The sequence below is a fragment of the Sylvia atricapilla genome, chromosome 5 (assembly GCF_009819655.1).
Source record: "Sylvia atricapilla isolate bSylAtr1 chromosome 5, bSylAtr1.pri, whole genome shotgun sequence".
NCBI classification, from domain to species: domain Eukaryota; kingdom Metazoa; phylum Chordata; class Aves; order Passeriformes; family Sylviidae; genus Sylvia; species Sylvia atricapilla.
This window is the reverse complement of record NC_089144.1, coordinates 15,628,258-15,644,367: the sequence shown is the minus strand read 5'-3', so window position 1 is coordinate 15,644,367 and position 16,110 is coordinate 15,628,258. Positions and strand designations below refer to the sequence as shown.

General features: G+C 39.6%; 1 protein-coding gene across 3 annotated transcripts in view; it reads left to right on the top strand.

Annotated features, from left to right (window-relative positions):
* SEMA3D (semaphorin 3D) overlaps nucleotides 1-16,110 on the top strand; it is a 131,092-nt gene that overhangs the window by 74,492 nt on the left and 40,490 nt on the right. For all 3 annotated transcript variants that reach the window (XM_066318764.1, XM_066318766.1, XM_066318767.1), the window contains 3 exons: nucleotides 150-243; nucleotides 3,499-3,627; nucleotides 9,453-9,595. In XM_066318764.1, coding sequence (XP_066174861.1) covers nucleotides 150-243; nucleotides 3,499-3,627; nucleotides 9,453-9,595 — 366 coding nt within the window. The remainder of the gene's footprint in view (nucleotides 1-149; nucleotides 244-3,498; nucleotides 3,628-9,452; nucleotides 9,596-16,110) is intronic.

Genomic DNA, 16,110 nt, shown 5'->3' with positions numbered 1-16,110 from the left:
GATAGAAAACAGACACCGAGTTTAAACATCAATGCTGAGATGACAGCCGCATGATCTAACACACCTTCACTTTGTATGTTAGCAGAGCAGGCTAAGATGAGTTTTTCTCTGTAGCCACACCAGGATGATGAATTTGTGTTCATTCTCAGGAAATGGCATTCCGTTTGGACACCCAGAACCTGGAGTCTGGCAGATTGAAATGCCCGTTCGATCCCCAGCAGCCGTTTGCCTCAGTGATGGCAGGTAAGGAGCCAGGGGCTGCCCTTGGGCCTCTGAGGGTTCTGACACTGCTGCAGCTGCTCTGGCACTGCTCGTGTTCCCAGTGCTGGTTTGAACTCTCAGAGCTGGGGAAGCCTTCAGGCTGCAGGCACCAGAGAGCTGGAAGGGCAGCGGTGCAAACAGAGGCATTAGAATGGCTGTGAAGCTTCTGTCAGCCAGCAGGAAGGCGGTCTCACCCTCACCCAGTCATTGCTCCTTTAAGAGGACAACAAAAAAACCCACATGGACAGAGAGTGTTTGAAGCCCTTGTGGGCCTCTTTCTGCAATTATCAATATGTTCTGCCCTTTGAAGTCTGCTGACATGCACTATTTCCATAAATACGTTTCTGAGGTTTCTATTTACTCGAGTAGCCACTTCTGAAGCCGGGAGCCGAGGAACAAGATAGTGCACTCTGCCTGCTGCGTGCATCACAGCACTGTGTGGTCTGACATTTGGGGCTGAGGAATGTCAGCTTGACCTCCGGATTTCAAATCACTATAAGAGCTACTTTTGTCATGGTTTGGTTCATAGCTTTGGACAATTTTCATTTAACTTGTCCGTCGAGCATATGAATACAAGATAAGAGTGAAGCACCATGACGTTTTCATTTACAGCCAAAGAGCAGTGGTGACAATGCTTTGAAGTGTCGGTCACTCTGTGTTATAAAAAGAATATGACTAATGTTCAGTCTTTATTCTCAGATAATAAGATAGATGATTTGTGATTCTGACCCTACAGATGGGGCAGGACTTCCTTTATTAAAAACAATAGATTAAAGCCTGTGCTTATTCTTCTCAGAGACCCCTAGTACTCTTTAATTACCGTGAACTCTATTTTTAAAATGAGATTCTAGAAACTTTAGCTTTTTCTTTTACTTTTTTTTTTAATGCAAGCAGTAGAACTGTGTGATTTATTATAGCATTGGCTAATTTCAAGTAGCACTCTCATGCTTTGACTGTTCTATTAAATCTTGTGAAATGAAGAAGCTGCTGTCTTTTAGCTATCTAAGTCATGAACTTTGCTACTTAACAATTTTTGAGCTAGATAAAATTATTGATCAGGGTATTCTAGTACCCCTTTTTCGACTGTGGCTGGCGCTTCACAATAATGTACAAGGAACACTGTAAAGAATTACAGGCCTGACCAGAGAATGTGGTTTTGGTCTGTCTTTGGATGCTTACCTTATTACCAAGTGAGCTAGGAAAGCAGTATAGTTTATGGATAAAATGCTGCCCTGGAGCTCAGGCGAGATCATTTCCCATCTCTGCCACTAATGAGCAGAGTAACTTTGGCATGTCACTTCTCTCTATCTACTTTTACTTAACTACCAAATAGCAATAAAGTTTATTAATATCCTTCAGACAACACTTTTTATTTATTTATACATTTGTGAGCTAATATCTAACTATATTTTCACTCATATATATGAGTTAATGCAACTGAGTAATTTTCATTCTTTGTAGAAATAGTGTGAGCCCTACATGACATATCACTTCAAGTAAATCCCATGGATAAATTTGAAAAACTAGTTTTTTTGACTGAAAAATCACCTGCTCGTCATCCATCCTCTATTACAAATTACCACTCAGCAAAACTGTTCGGGATGTAGCAGGAACTTGGAATGAGAGATACCAAATGCCAAGAGAAGTGTTGAAAATGCCTTGTCAGCAGAGCCTAGAGCAAGGATGGAGAATTTCTGTTGGCCCTTCAGATGTATCGATCACTGAGTGCCTGTCAGTTAGCAAACACCAATTACCCTGCCCATTCCTCATTATGACAAATACCTTTCAGAATGCACTATTGTTTCTTTACAAAGGCAACATGCTGTCTGAAAGATGTGCTTTCCACAACTGTCGTGGAAATAATACAGAAGTAACAATAATGATGAGGTAAAAAGAAAGATGATAGATCTTTTCTGGACAAATAAAGTGCTTGTGGATCATGGGTTGTGGGTTGGTTTGTTGATTTTTTTTCCCCCTTGATCTTATTTTTCTAAGTGCATTTACATCTTTTGCAAATGAAAGCACAAACATCAGTGTTGAATGGTATTTATTCTGCATTCACTCTCAACAAAGGCTTCTCTCTAGAAGATCTTGTGAAATGTTTCAACCCAGGAATATCAGAAAACCTGGATAAGGAACTTTTGGAAGGGGATTTTTATGTGTCATACAGCTTTTTATAAGATCGTAATTTATGAACATGAACTTTTTTGTTTTTATGAAATCTAGGGATTTATTTCTGCAAGTTATCAAACAAAACAAAACAAACCCAAACAATAATAATCAAAAAAACCCAACCCACCTGTCTCCCAACCAATTTTACAGAAAAAAGAGTATATAAAATGCACTATGTGGTAAAAAAAAAGTTCACAGTGATACTGTTTCTTTGCTTCTGTTTGAAAAAGCACTGAGATCTGAAGGGATAATATTTTACATGTCTTAGCATTTTCATTGCCCACGAAAGGGGCAGAAGAGCAGATAGTGACTGCAATTCCAGCAAGCTCACAGCACCATGTAAGTGTCCTTGTGAGGCAAATTTTGGCTGCCTTATTCAAGCAAGATGTGGATGTGTCATTTATTTTAGTGAAACCTCTCTGTGTTAAAATGATGATGATTTGTGTCTGTAGCCATATTCCTGCCATTAGCACAAATTCCGTGAATTTGTGCCTGAATTCCTCTTCGTGAATTAAGTGTTGGATGGAGATCCTTGCTGTGGGAATGGGCCAAGCTGCAACATTCCAGTGGGAAAGCATCCATCCTGTTCTCCTAGCTCAGGAGCAGGAAAATCATCAGGGCCATGGCAGTCCTGGGGCACAGGAGGTGGCTGGAATGGACAGGTGGCCATGCCCTCACCATGGCTCTCTGTACATGGGACACAGGGTGTTCAGATTAAATAGACCTTTCTACCCTTTACAGACGAGTACCTGTTAAAGCCTGGGAAATTTACTTTTCTGAGTGCCTAAAAGATCTGAAAATTAGGCCTTGACTAATTACTTCTACTATTGCTAGTAATTGAAATGTTACTTCTCAGACATGTAATTGCAACTATCACTCTCATTTAAATGTAAGTAAATTCACAGAATCGAAAAACCCATTAAAGTATGATACAATAATATTTTAAAGCATAAAATTAGTTTATAGACAAATTAAACACAGGTGTTGTTCACCCAACAAAATGTAAATAGTCTTACATTTTTTTGTGCCACAGCTGTAGGAACCCTATTTCTTTTTCATTTGCAGATGAGTATCTTTATGCTGGAACAGCTTCTGATTTCCTTGGCAAAGACACTGCTCTGACACGCTCTCTGGGCCCTTCTCACGACCACCATTACATCAGAACTGACATTTCTGAACATTACTGGCTTACTGGTAAGATCCCAAACATATGCTGCTGTCATTTGCATTGTCCCTGCCTCTCTGCAGTTAATAGCTCCTTCCTTATATAAATATATGTCCAGCAACTATAAATATAGATATTGTATCATGGAGCCTTAGGATTACGTAGGCTTTTTTAGAAAAGCTCAGTGGAACAGAAGTGCACTTCAGAAAAGTCACAGAGGTGAAAATGCTAATTAAGGGAAGAGTGGAAGCATGAGACCTCATCATAGTTTCCGTCTTTGATCTGTATATCTGTGTATAATCCTACAATTGAAATAATGTAATGACTTAAATGCTTCTATATCCAGTCTTGTTAGGATAATTTTTTAACTGTTTTTTCCAATCACTTGTTAGAAGCTGTATAGCATGTTGGAACAACAGACTAGAAATCCCACATTTTTTGGTAGGAGGTCTTTTTTTAATCCTTTTCCTTTTTTAAGGGGGAAAAATACCCTTTGTTGCTGTGAGGATCATTTTAAAACCACTGAGGGCACACTAAAATAGCTTCCCAAGCAAAACACTGCTTTTTCTTGCCCATTAAAAAACACTGTGAGCTAGTAAACCCTCTGAAAAACTGGCTGCATTTGCACCCAGCCAGTCTCAAACCACACACAGAGTAACATGGAAAACTTCACTCACAAGCTAACCCTGCTCAATTAAAGCATCCTCCTTTTAGCTGTCAACTGTCTTTAAAGATGTGGCAACACGGGTCCTGGCTCAGGATGCCTGTGTAACTATTATGGGTGCAGTGTAAAACCAGGGCCTGCTGACCACAGGGTTAAGTTGTCTTCCCAGCAGACAACTTCTAAAAAGGATAATTTTGCCTCTAAACTCTTTGAGACCTCAACAAGAGGAAATGTTCTTTTTTATTTCCCTTAATTTTCCCCTACTTCTTCTCTTCCTTCTTCTGTACTGTTGCCTTAAATTTCTATCTAGATGTAACTGCATAACTCCAGGATTCCTGCTGTGAGATGAGGAGAAAAAGAAAAAGCCACTTAAAAGTCACCTTTAAAGTTTACCTTCCCAAATAGGAGATAAAAGAATCTCACATCTGACTCTGCTGACCTATCCCACTTTCATTTCCGGTGCTGAAAATCTTTCTTGTTCCCACCTCTCCTATCTAGTCTCTCTTGTTTCTACACACCCCTTGTGCAGTGCAGAGCAGAAATGGACTGTGATATGGACCAGGATGGGACCTTCCAGGAGTCAGTTCTCTAATTCTAATTAGACATGCAACTGCATATCCAATTTTATCACTGATGGCCTGCAGATGCTCAGCATAGAAAGGTGGCTGGGTAGCTGCTTTCCTAAGGGATGCAATAATAAGCTAAAAACAAAGATTTACTGTGGTTTGGCCCTGAGGAGCATCTGGTGTTATCATCAGTATAGATCTCCATTGATGAGCATTACAGGGTTCAGTTCCCAGTCCAAAAGAACTTGTAGCTTAAAAATACAGTTCCAAACATTTCTTTCTCTTATTATTGTTTCTTCATGAGCAGTTTGAGGCAAGGGAATAGTACAAGAAAACAGAATAAACTTTAGGTTTGAGGAATATTTAGGTGTTCTAGTGGTGGAGGGCAGTGTCTATATAAGCCTTTCCTCTCTCATTTAGATTGATTCCTGATTTATTCTGTTTTCACTTAAAGCGTCTGTATTTGTGAAACTTTTCTAAGGAGAAGAGCATATTAATATGTCTGGGTCTGAAAAACAGCTTTAGTGTGCTACACCCTGAGGTGAAAATTGCCCCACACTATATAAACACTGAAGACCCTATATATTCTTCAGGTTTACTTTTTTTCCAGCCGTATAAAAACCTACAGCCACAATTCTGTCTAAGACTTCACAAACACAATCCAGTCAGTGTTATACTAAGAGGCATAGACACAAACTAGGTGCTTTTAATATTTTGAAACAGTCCTTTTAAGGTTGGAGAAAATTTTAAGTGCAACTTGAAATGACGGCATCATTCCTGCAATAAGCCATAGGGTGGGCAATATATTTCTAGTTTATTGTGTAATGTTACCAATTACAAACTTCTGTGCTTGCAGCCGATATTGGTATAAAGAAAATATTTACTTGATTTCAGGTTTAAAACTCCCATCTCATCTAAATTCCCTCTTCCCTAAATCTACTGCCCATTTACCAAGCATGTGTTAGACCTCCAGGAAAAGTTGTACATACTTGAATAATTGTACAATTGGAAATAAATTATTACCATGCATGACTCATGTTTTACTTAGGATAAGCAGAAAATGTACAGCTTGTTTTCTTCCAGAGGGCCAAGGAAGTTTTGCTATAATGCACCCTAATATTTTTAAAGTTTAGTCTTACTCTGTTTCTGGAACCAAAATTATCCTTCCTTGAAGGAAGGGAGGTAAAGACAAAGCATGAGAGAAAAATGCGTGGGATACCTTCCAGTTCCTTGCAGGGCATCTCTATCTTGACTAATTAAGACATGTCCTAATCTCAGTGACTGAATGGCAGCTCCACAGAGGGGGAAAGGAGGAAGGCAGCTAATCTTTCCCATGACTCAGGCTCACAGTGCTCATCCTCCCGCGAGGGTGGCACTGGAGCAGAGGGGAGCAGGGCTGGCCCATCAGGCATTCATTCCCACAGTGCCCACCGGAGCTGCCTCACCCAGGGACGAGGCACGTGGGGCTGGTGGCCCCTCTCCGGATGGCAAAGCCACCCACTGGAACCAGAGTCTGCCCCGTGCCAGCCCCGTGGGCAGAGCAGAGCACCCCGCCAGTCCTACACAGGCATCCACTAAACAGCTGCACATTCCTCCTCCTCCTCAGGAAGAGAAAGCCAGAGCTGGAACGAGGGCTTCCTTGAATTGCATTAATTTTTTTTTTTTCTTTTCGTTTTCACTTTTTTCATAGCAATTTAGTCGTCTTTTCCAGGGCAAAGTCTTGGAGGCAATGAGTTCTTTATATCCTGCGAACTTTGGATTGGATTCAGCTCCTTTAGCTCTAAAAGGCAAAAGCTAGCATCCTGTCTGAGCTCAGTCCTTTCCCTTGCCTCTGTAATTTACTGAGAGAGGTGACACTTCCAGAGGGTGACTCACCCTGCCTATTGTAGGAATCTGTCTTGAAATAGGATTATTCATTGTCACTTTGTCCCTCCCTGAGAGAGGACCTGGCTGAGAATGGGTTAGGAGCTTGACTTCTAGGTGGTTATGGTAAATGAGGTAAGCACTGTCCTTTGTATTTTGTCATGCCATGTATTTCTGGCAGCCCAACCACACAGATGTGCTGCTTCCCACTATTTCAGGTTGCTTTTTCATTTCTTTGTCTTCTGGCACAGCCACTCCTTTGTGGTTCTCTTTTTCTGAGCCTTAGTTCTCCATAGGTTGCACTGCCAAAAATCACTGCTGGTTTCAGAAGGGGGTGGTGGCCAGCAGGTAACCAGCAGCCAGGCAGTGAAGGACCAGCTGTATCAGCTTTTCTACATAAAAAATGCACATGGAAAAAAGCGCATGCAACACGTGTACCATCTGTTGTCAGAGCTCATTATGTCTTTAATCCCCAGGTTGGCTACATACAACCTAGCCATGAACTTAGTATGTGGGAAAATCTGCTGAAGTGAATAGTGGGGAGGATAGCTTTGTCTGTGGGAAAACAAACTGTAGTTTAAAATCATCATCATTAGCTTTTTCTCCCATGCAAAGAATCCAAAAGCCTAATTCACAGTTAGTTTAAATGCACTTGTATGTGTTGGATAGATGGGTTAGAAAAGATGAGACAAAGATCTCAATTGCAGAACATTTTGTGGTTTTGAGATCATAATTCCTTCATTTAATTATTTTTACTTTGTCCTCATATCTATTACAATGCATTTCTGTTTGGATTTAACTTTCAACTTCAGCATTTTCTATTGTGATTTAAAATTGTTAAATATTTGTGTTCCTTTAATTCATTAGAAATTCTTCCAAATCTGTTCCAGGAATTGGTATTGAGACTTTTTTTTTTTAATTTGGCTTGCCAAGGAGAGCAATGAAGTTTAACCCCCCCCATACATTCAGTGTTTTGTTCTGTGAATGGGGATTAAGAAAAAAAAATGATGTGACTTTCAAAAACATGGTATAGAAGAATTTCACAGGTTTCCTATTAAATGGCTGTTTTGCTAACCACATATTTAAGAAACCATACTGGAAGCATATTTATCTATTTATTCATGCTTAGAGATTTAATCTTCAAAGTAGCTTTACAGGCCCTGAGGGGTAATTGAATATTTTCCTCAAGCTCATTTAGAAATCTTGACTTAAATTTACAGATCTTGATGCCTGTATCATTTCACTTTTTCTTTGCTGACACCATTCTGTAGTGTCAGAAAGGTTTGAAATGGAAGCAGCACTATGGCTATTTTCACCCATAGATTTATTCTTCAGTCACAAAGGTGCACACTGAGCAGTTAAACACATCCCATTTTGTCTCAGGCCCTTTGTCTCAGACTGCAAACTTTTGAATCAAGGACTCTCTTTTTCTTCCATGTGTACTGTAGAGTTCATGGTGAAAATTCCTCAAGGCTAATATAAAGTAACAGTCATTATGAAAAGGACAAAGGCATGAAGATATATTGAAAGCTGATAATAGTATTCCTCCATATAAACAGTGTGCTCTGTTTGCTCTGCATTCTTACACCACCCTCCTTATTGCTTTCTATTGCAGCCTACCTGATACTGGGAGACAAAGACTGTGTATTTTATTGCCGAAAGAATGTATTTTAGAGTCAAGGGTCTCTTTGCACTGTATTTGTATAGCCACTTCTGTTTAAAGAAAAACATCATTGATCCAAGTGCCCTCAGAAGAGCTCATCTATTGTAGGACACTGGGGAATGTCTTAAAAATCACTGCCCCAAGCAGCTGGTTCACTCCTTCAGGGCAGGGTTGTTGGCTTCTCTGCTACAGTCATGGACCCTTCAATTTCTTCAATTTCTAATTTTAGTGCAAAATTTAAAGAAAAACAAACAAACCCCCAACACTGAAAACTAAATTTCTTAACTAGATAGCAGATAGAGCAGGGTTGGAGACCATGGATGAGTGAGCTTGGGAGCAGTGAAGATCATCTTGGCCCAGGAATCGTGCCTGTAAGATGCAGGCAGACACCCACACTTGCCCTGGGAGAGACCAGGAATAATGTCATGGCCCAGCATGCCACGACAGGGCATTTTTTTCCAAAAAGCAGATTTAAATAACCCAGACAGACCATTATGTTGATGTAGCCAGTCTGTTTTCAAGTACAAGGACCTGAGTTCTTAAGACTGACCAACCAGTTTTGGAGTTTGCTGTGCTAACTGGGGAATCCCAGTGTGGCACTGTGTTGGATTGGGGCAGATATATCAGTAAGATTGCTGTATCACAGATACGTGGAAAACATTCCTTTTCAAGTTATCTCTAGTAAACAGTAGTATATTTCTGTATTCATAACTGCTGCAATGAGTAATTAAATTAATTTCATTTTTACCAGGTGATTTCAGAAAGTCTACTTAGTTTCATTTTGGTGGTAAGAGCAGTAAGGTAGATTTGTGTAGGCAATACTTGGTACTGAGAGTTATTCTATTTCCAAACAGAGAATAATAACCAGTGCTGCATACTTTTGCAAGTAGTGTAAGATCTATACACAAAAACATCAGCCTGAGAGTAAATACTCTAGACTCCATGGTGGTTTTCACTTGGAGTTGGTAAGAAACTTGCTGCTGCATATCTATATAATATTTTTATTTCACTGGAAGATGTAACATAAATGCAGAGATTTAACAGGAAATAGTAAGGGTTTTCTTCAGATTTTTAACTCCCTTTTTTTTTAATTTCTAGGAGCAAAATTCATTGGAACTTTTCCTATCCCAGATACCTATAACCCAGATGATGATAAAATCTACTTCTTCTTTCGAGAAATATCACAAGATAGTGGCACATCTGACAAGACAATCCTTTCCAGAGTTGGGAGAGTTTGTAAGGTGAGGACTCTATCTTTTTGATGAAAACTAAGCAAGTTTAGTTTATTTCTGTGAGAAATGTGTTTTCCCCTTTGTTACTCAATGAGTCATTTTAGTATTTTTTCTGAACATAGATTACTAATGCCATTTGAAATTTACTTGTCAAAAAATAGACTTGATATTGATGGTGCACCTCTTTAAAAAAGCTAATATAATTATAAATTTTAATCCTGTGTTCAAACAGTATTGACCTTCAATGCAACAATGTAGTGCTTTGTTTCATGAGCTTCCAGTGAGGGTGGATGAGTCAAAGTGCACACAGTGGGAAGGTATTTGGGGTTTTGTGGAAAGTTCCCACTGCTCATGGACATACAAACCCATTCCTTCAGCTTGGCTCTGTGCACCATTCCTGGCCATTACTGAGAGCTGGGGTCAGTCATTTGTTTCTGCACATTCCTGATAACCCTCTGAGGTGAGGGGAGGCTAAGAAATATACAGTTTCTGAGCTACACCCACGTCTGCCTGGAGGTTTCCTCCCTTAGGAAGAAGAGCAATCCTTGACCCGTTGACCAGGAGGAACCAGACCCCGGGTCTCCTGCAGTGTAAAAGGTTCTTTTGGCTGGTGCCTGACCTCCTTTAAATGATTACTCCTTCACTTTCTTCTTCCTTCTGCTTGGATTTGCCTCTTATGAAAAATGGTATATACAGACTCAGGCTTTCATGGGCTGCACTCTTCTTGGAGAAGCATCTCTGTCAAGGGCAGAAGCCTCCTCAAAAGATGAGAAGAAAAAAATCCATTCCTGTAAATGAAGGCTGCCATCAGCAGCCTGATGGTTTTGTTTTACTGAGGTCTCTACCCACAGTGACAGAAGGGACAGAAGTAGACTTCAAACACACACTCTATCCACTCCCTTGTCCTCTAGGACATTCTGTTCCTCTATTCTGTAGTAACAGAAGCAGTGAGTAGAAGTGCTCCCACCCTATCCTTGGGTCCTCAGGAATCACTGGTAAAAGTCAGGAGAATGAAACTTGAAAGCTGCCTTCATATTAGTAACATAGTCAGCATAAGCTTTGAGCAAATGTTTATCTCGCGATAAAATAGATACCAGCAACACCACAGCAGTCACACAAGTAGGTACGTTGTTGTGATTTTGTTCAGAAGCTTTAAGTGACTTGCAATTTCTGAGCAGTGTGACTCTGCTGGCAGTTTCTCGAGTAACTTGAAAACCAGTAAAAAAAAAGCGTTTGTGATTTGCAGTAAGATGTGTGGGAGAAGAGCACTCATTCAGCTGTGGACGCTGAAAAACAGAGTGGACAAGTGTATGGATGTGTAAATCTACAGCTGCTCTGCAGTCCAGCAAACTCCCAGCTCGAACTGAGATTTCAGTGGCCACAGCCATTTCACACTTCTGTCCTTGACCTAAAGTGTTAAGAAAACAGAACATTCATTCATAAATCAGTTCTCTAGTAGGTTTTAAGCCAGACGAAAGAATGGATAATCTTTAGTTGGGTATTTCACAGCAGAGTGATTAATGGCAGAATGGAAATGCAAACATTTATGATTTGTTGCTAGACATGGCATTTGCTGATTATGAGAAAGCACTTAATGCATTAGGAGAAATTGATAGACAACATTTTCAAGCCAAGACACATGAGAGAGTATAGTAAACTAAGATATATTGGCTAGAGAAAACCAGCATCCTTTACCTAGAGAAAAAGGGAGATAAGCTATCATAATAAAAGCAAATGTATTGTAAGGAAATCCTAATGACTGTCTATAATCATACCTCAAACAAGAATGAATTTGTAGAGTAATCATGTTAATGGGAAAAATGTCATGAATTTTATTTTTAGTAGTCAAACCAAAACAATGAAAACTGATAAGCAAGGTGATTATTATTAATAGTTCTACACTGTCTTCTTTATTTACTGAGCACTTGCCACTGGTTGCAGAATTCTCTTGATAATCGAGACTCCTGCTTTTTATGATATTTGTCTTAATTACTAACAAATTAAAAAATATATTGCTTATTATTGTAATAAAAATATAATTATGGGCATTTAATATAAATTAAATATGCAAATAGACTTGTGAACATATTTGTCTGTGTTCATGAATTGAGATATTTTGGATCTGTGCTGTGGTATGAAACATCTGCTGTGCTTAATTGTCTCTGATGTGGGAATAATGCCTTTGCAACAATTGATAACAATTTCTGCTTTCTCATTAATGTGATCTCTACTGCACAAAGTTAAGCCTTTGCTTTCTTTCCCTCTTAAGCAGAGAATAACAGTAAATGGGAGGAGCTCAGCAACTTCTGAAAGAGTTTGCTTGGTGTAAACAGGTTTTTTCTACTAGAACTCAATTGCTCTCTACCTCATCATGCCTTAGGGCTCCTGTCCATTAATGTCAGAAACACATGCTGAACTTAGAACAGGCTTTGTTTTTAATAAGAAACTCAGTCAATGCAGCCTATTCTTTGGCTAATTGTCAAGATTTCAACAATGTGGTCTCTCAGCGATCCCCTCCCCTAGGGAAAATCTTCTCTGGAAAGCATTCCCCTTTCCCAGCTACTTTCAGACCCAGAGGACTGGAGTATTCTTGCTGGCAGCTCTTTGCCAGAGTCCAACAGCTGTCACTTGTCCTGTTCACCAGACCATCCACACCCAGTGCCCTGCAGCCAGTGCTGCAGCTCTGCACGGCCCTCACCCGGGTTGGCATCATCTGTTCTGTGTCACTGAGGTGTCACTGGCACTGCAGAGGAAGTGCTTTCAACAGTCACTTTCAGAACCAGTTGTGTCATTTATCATGGCAAATGGCATTTCCTGTTTTTGGTTTGAGTGAGGCAGAAAAAGTGTCATTGCCCCATCCACAATACGTGATACTGCTTATGGTGTGTTCATGCTTACATAAATTGCAATGTTTGGGGTTATTGGTTTTCTTTTCATGTAAGGCCATAACCAAAAAGAAAAATTACTCTTGAGGATTAGCCAGCAAAGTTTATTTATTTTTTAAAATGCATGCAATTACGCATATGTCTATTGAATAATCACACAAACCTTAACTTCTTAAGAGCATAGATCCACTTATTTTTATATCTAGAAACATAGGCATAAGCTTTTAGAGCTACACTGTCTTTAATGCTGACCCACTTTGCATCAGATGGACACAGTCATTACACATTGAGGAAGATTTAAAAAAAAAAAAATTACAATTGCAGCATCCATACACTGTTCCCTATGCAGTCCAGTAACAAGTCAGCTACATTTTTGTACATATTCACCTCTTAGTGATGGCAGAATTGTAATTCTGTTTATCGACAACCTCATAGATGTAGAAGTATAGCCTTAGAAAAGACCCAGTTTTCCCTCCTACTTTCTCCACTCAAATGAAGGGAGAAATAAAAATCTGATATAAAGGAGTCACAGAAAAGGTTTTGAAGAGGCAGGAAAGTTTTTGGAGCTTTTGTTTGTTTGTTATCTGTATAGAAACACATCTTTTCATAGTTACAACCTCATCCTATTGGAATGAAGTGGAAATTAGCCAAAAGCAGTAGTCTCTCTGCTGCAGTGTAAAAATCCTGTTTATTATTACAGTGGTTTGCATTTGCTGTGTTACAAGCTTCTCTTTAATGGTTTTAGTGATGTATTGCAAAAGTTAAAGCATGCAGTCTTAGAGGCTGGTTTCTGAGACCTCAGCTGCCAAGAAATCAGACTTAAGCCCCTGATGATTTCCCATATTTCCCAAAGTGTTTGGTATCCAGAAGCAGCCTTTGTTCTAGTGGGAACAAATGAGCTCTTTGTCTTTTTTTTTTCTTTCTTTTTGTGTTTTGGTTTTTTTGGTTTGTTTTTTTTTAAATACTGTTCCACTTCTATATATACCAAGCTGTACCTGGGGAAAAGAATACTGCAATTACGCACAGCCCTTTTGGTTAAACTGTACTTCCTAAGCACACTGGAATGTAATCATTTTAAGAGCTCTTGAGTCGAGAGCCCTGGACACACCCTGCATTCCACCTTTGGGTAATGTAATTTATTTCCAAAGCCATGACCATCATCAGAGTTCAAGGCTGTGACCTTGCCTCCGTCTGGTGCTTAAAGCAATTTGTATTCCCAGAATGGCAGGAGGGAGCAGCTCCTCTGCAGCTCCAAGTCCAAAGTCTCCCGTGGGTTTTGCCACAGGGCTGCTTGTACGTAGAAGTTAAGAAATGTTTTTCTTGTCTTGGATATAGTCTAGCCATGCCTTTACTGTGGCTAGGGATAGCTGGCCCATTATTATACCACTATTGGTATTTCTGTATCGTGTAGATAATTGATCTGTCTCCAAAGCCCTTGGAGCTGTCCTGGCAGTGTCCTGCTTTCCCATTCAGCCAGGTCCCGGAAGCTGAAGAGCCATGTTCACATGTTCTCAGCAGGGCTAATTAGCCTGGGCTCAGAGCCATGCTCGTGCAGCTATCCTGCTTCCAGTTCTGGAGGCAACTCATTCCAGACGAGATTTAACTTCCTGCGTGTTACGTGCTTGCATACCTACTTTGTCACCAGAATATTGCCCAGCCACAGCTCCACCAGTGGGAATTTTTTTTATTACTATTATTTCTCAATAAAAATTATTAAGAACCCTCTGAAAAAGTCGTCCCTAGAACAACCGTGGCCCTCATTTGCCCATCGAGTGTCTTTGCAGCTGTGAGTCTTTTGGCAACCAACTCCTCTTGGACTTCCAAATTTGATATTTGCACATTATGTGCCATTTGAAAGTTTTCAAATTATGTAGAAAAGCAGATGCTCATCATGATGATTTCATTTTTAAGGGCTGATGTGCTGGAGACAGGCCAGTTCCATAAAGTATTTGCTTCTAACTGTGATGGATTAAGAGATATAACATCAGGCTTTGTCAGGTCTTTTGGTCCAATTTTCCTTATTGGCAAGGGTTATGTAAGTATAGGAAGTTTCGTAAATTTCTGTCCCTCATGGGTGTGTTTCAATAATTGGTGTTTTGAGGAGGGAAATCATGATTTACAGATGAGACGAAAATATGTAGGATATGCTTATATGCAAAGAGGTGTGACTGAACTTTACTGAGCCTCAGGGAAAGTGAGAAAGAAGTTTCTGTGTCAAGATCTTTAAAAACTGGATTATGGAAATGCAGCTGCACAACCTCTGAAGCAAACTTGGGAAGCCATTCTAGTTTCCAGAGAGACTCATTGCATAAGACACTGTCAACACACCTTGGCTCAGAAGTGGAAGCCTCTAGAGTTAATTGGAGTGAAATTGCTATGGCTAAATGCAAAGCCCCTGACTTGTGAGTGCTTTGGCTCAGATGTTCAAATATTTGTAAGAGTAGCAAATAATGACTTTCTGATTTTGAGGTTTCCTCACATGATTGAATTATCTTCCTGTCTTTTTTTTTTTTTCTTGTCAGTACATTTACTATAAAAATGTACCATAGTTTGCAGTTTTGCTATTGTTGATTGAGTACAGTGTTGTAAATGCAGATGTTTCAGGATTCTAGGCCCTAAAGGACTCTCTAAGGTGGTGACCTACCTTTGTTCTTTGGTCTCATGCCTTTCCCAGCTCTCAACCTGTGTTTATCAATGCTCTGGTCACAATATCTCATGCAAGTGACTTCAGGCACTTGTATATATCCAGGTGAGGAAACTAATTATCACACATTCCCTTTCTTCAGTAAAGGTCGATAGCTAGTTTTTAGAGGATGACTGCTTCCATCTTTAACCCAAGCCGCTCTCTGGAGGACATATTTTTCACTGACTATAAAGGCAGCTTTGCCCTACTGAGTCCCTGGAACCTGAAATTCAAGGCATTCTGATTTAAGAATATGAAATTCTGAATGGCAAAATCAAGTTTATATGTTCATAAAGAAACCAGTGTATCCCAGTGCTGGGTCTCATACTCCAGTTTCACAGTGCTGTCAATCTGTTCGAATCATATAAATTCTGATCTCTTGTTTGACTTTAATTGCATGATCCATCTAATTACTTTACTTGCCTGTAGCTTAATTAGCTGCCTTTCATAAGCTGAAGTTTCATTCAAAATGCTGCCTTTCATAAGCTGAAGATTTTATTCTCTGTCTTTTTGTATCTTTCTGATATGTATATCTATCATATTATTTATATTATGTATGCTATTTTAGAAAATTTAGATGAGAGACAGATAAAAGCAAGTCAAACACACTGGAATAAACCATTGACAGTTTATACCCTAAATTTTAAGTAGATTGTCCTGAGAATCTCATAACATATTTTATTTCTTCAGCCATAAGACTTTGCTAACTTCAGATCCCCAGTGAAGTTAGAATGGACAGTCTAATGGTCGATATAGTGGAGTACATTTAATTTGTGGCAGCCTTTGTACAGTTTAGGGGAATATTCTTAATACCAGCACACCTGTTGGAGATAATCTGAGCAGGATTCCTGCATGGCCTTAAGGTAAAATGATGCTGAATTTTATTTTTTTATTTGTCCCAAACCGTCCGTGTCCCTACCTTACTGTTAGTTTCTGGATTTGGGGTATTTTTTCAC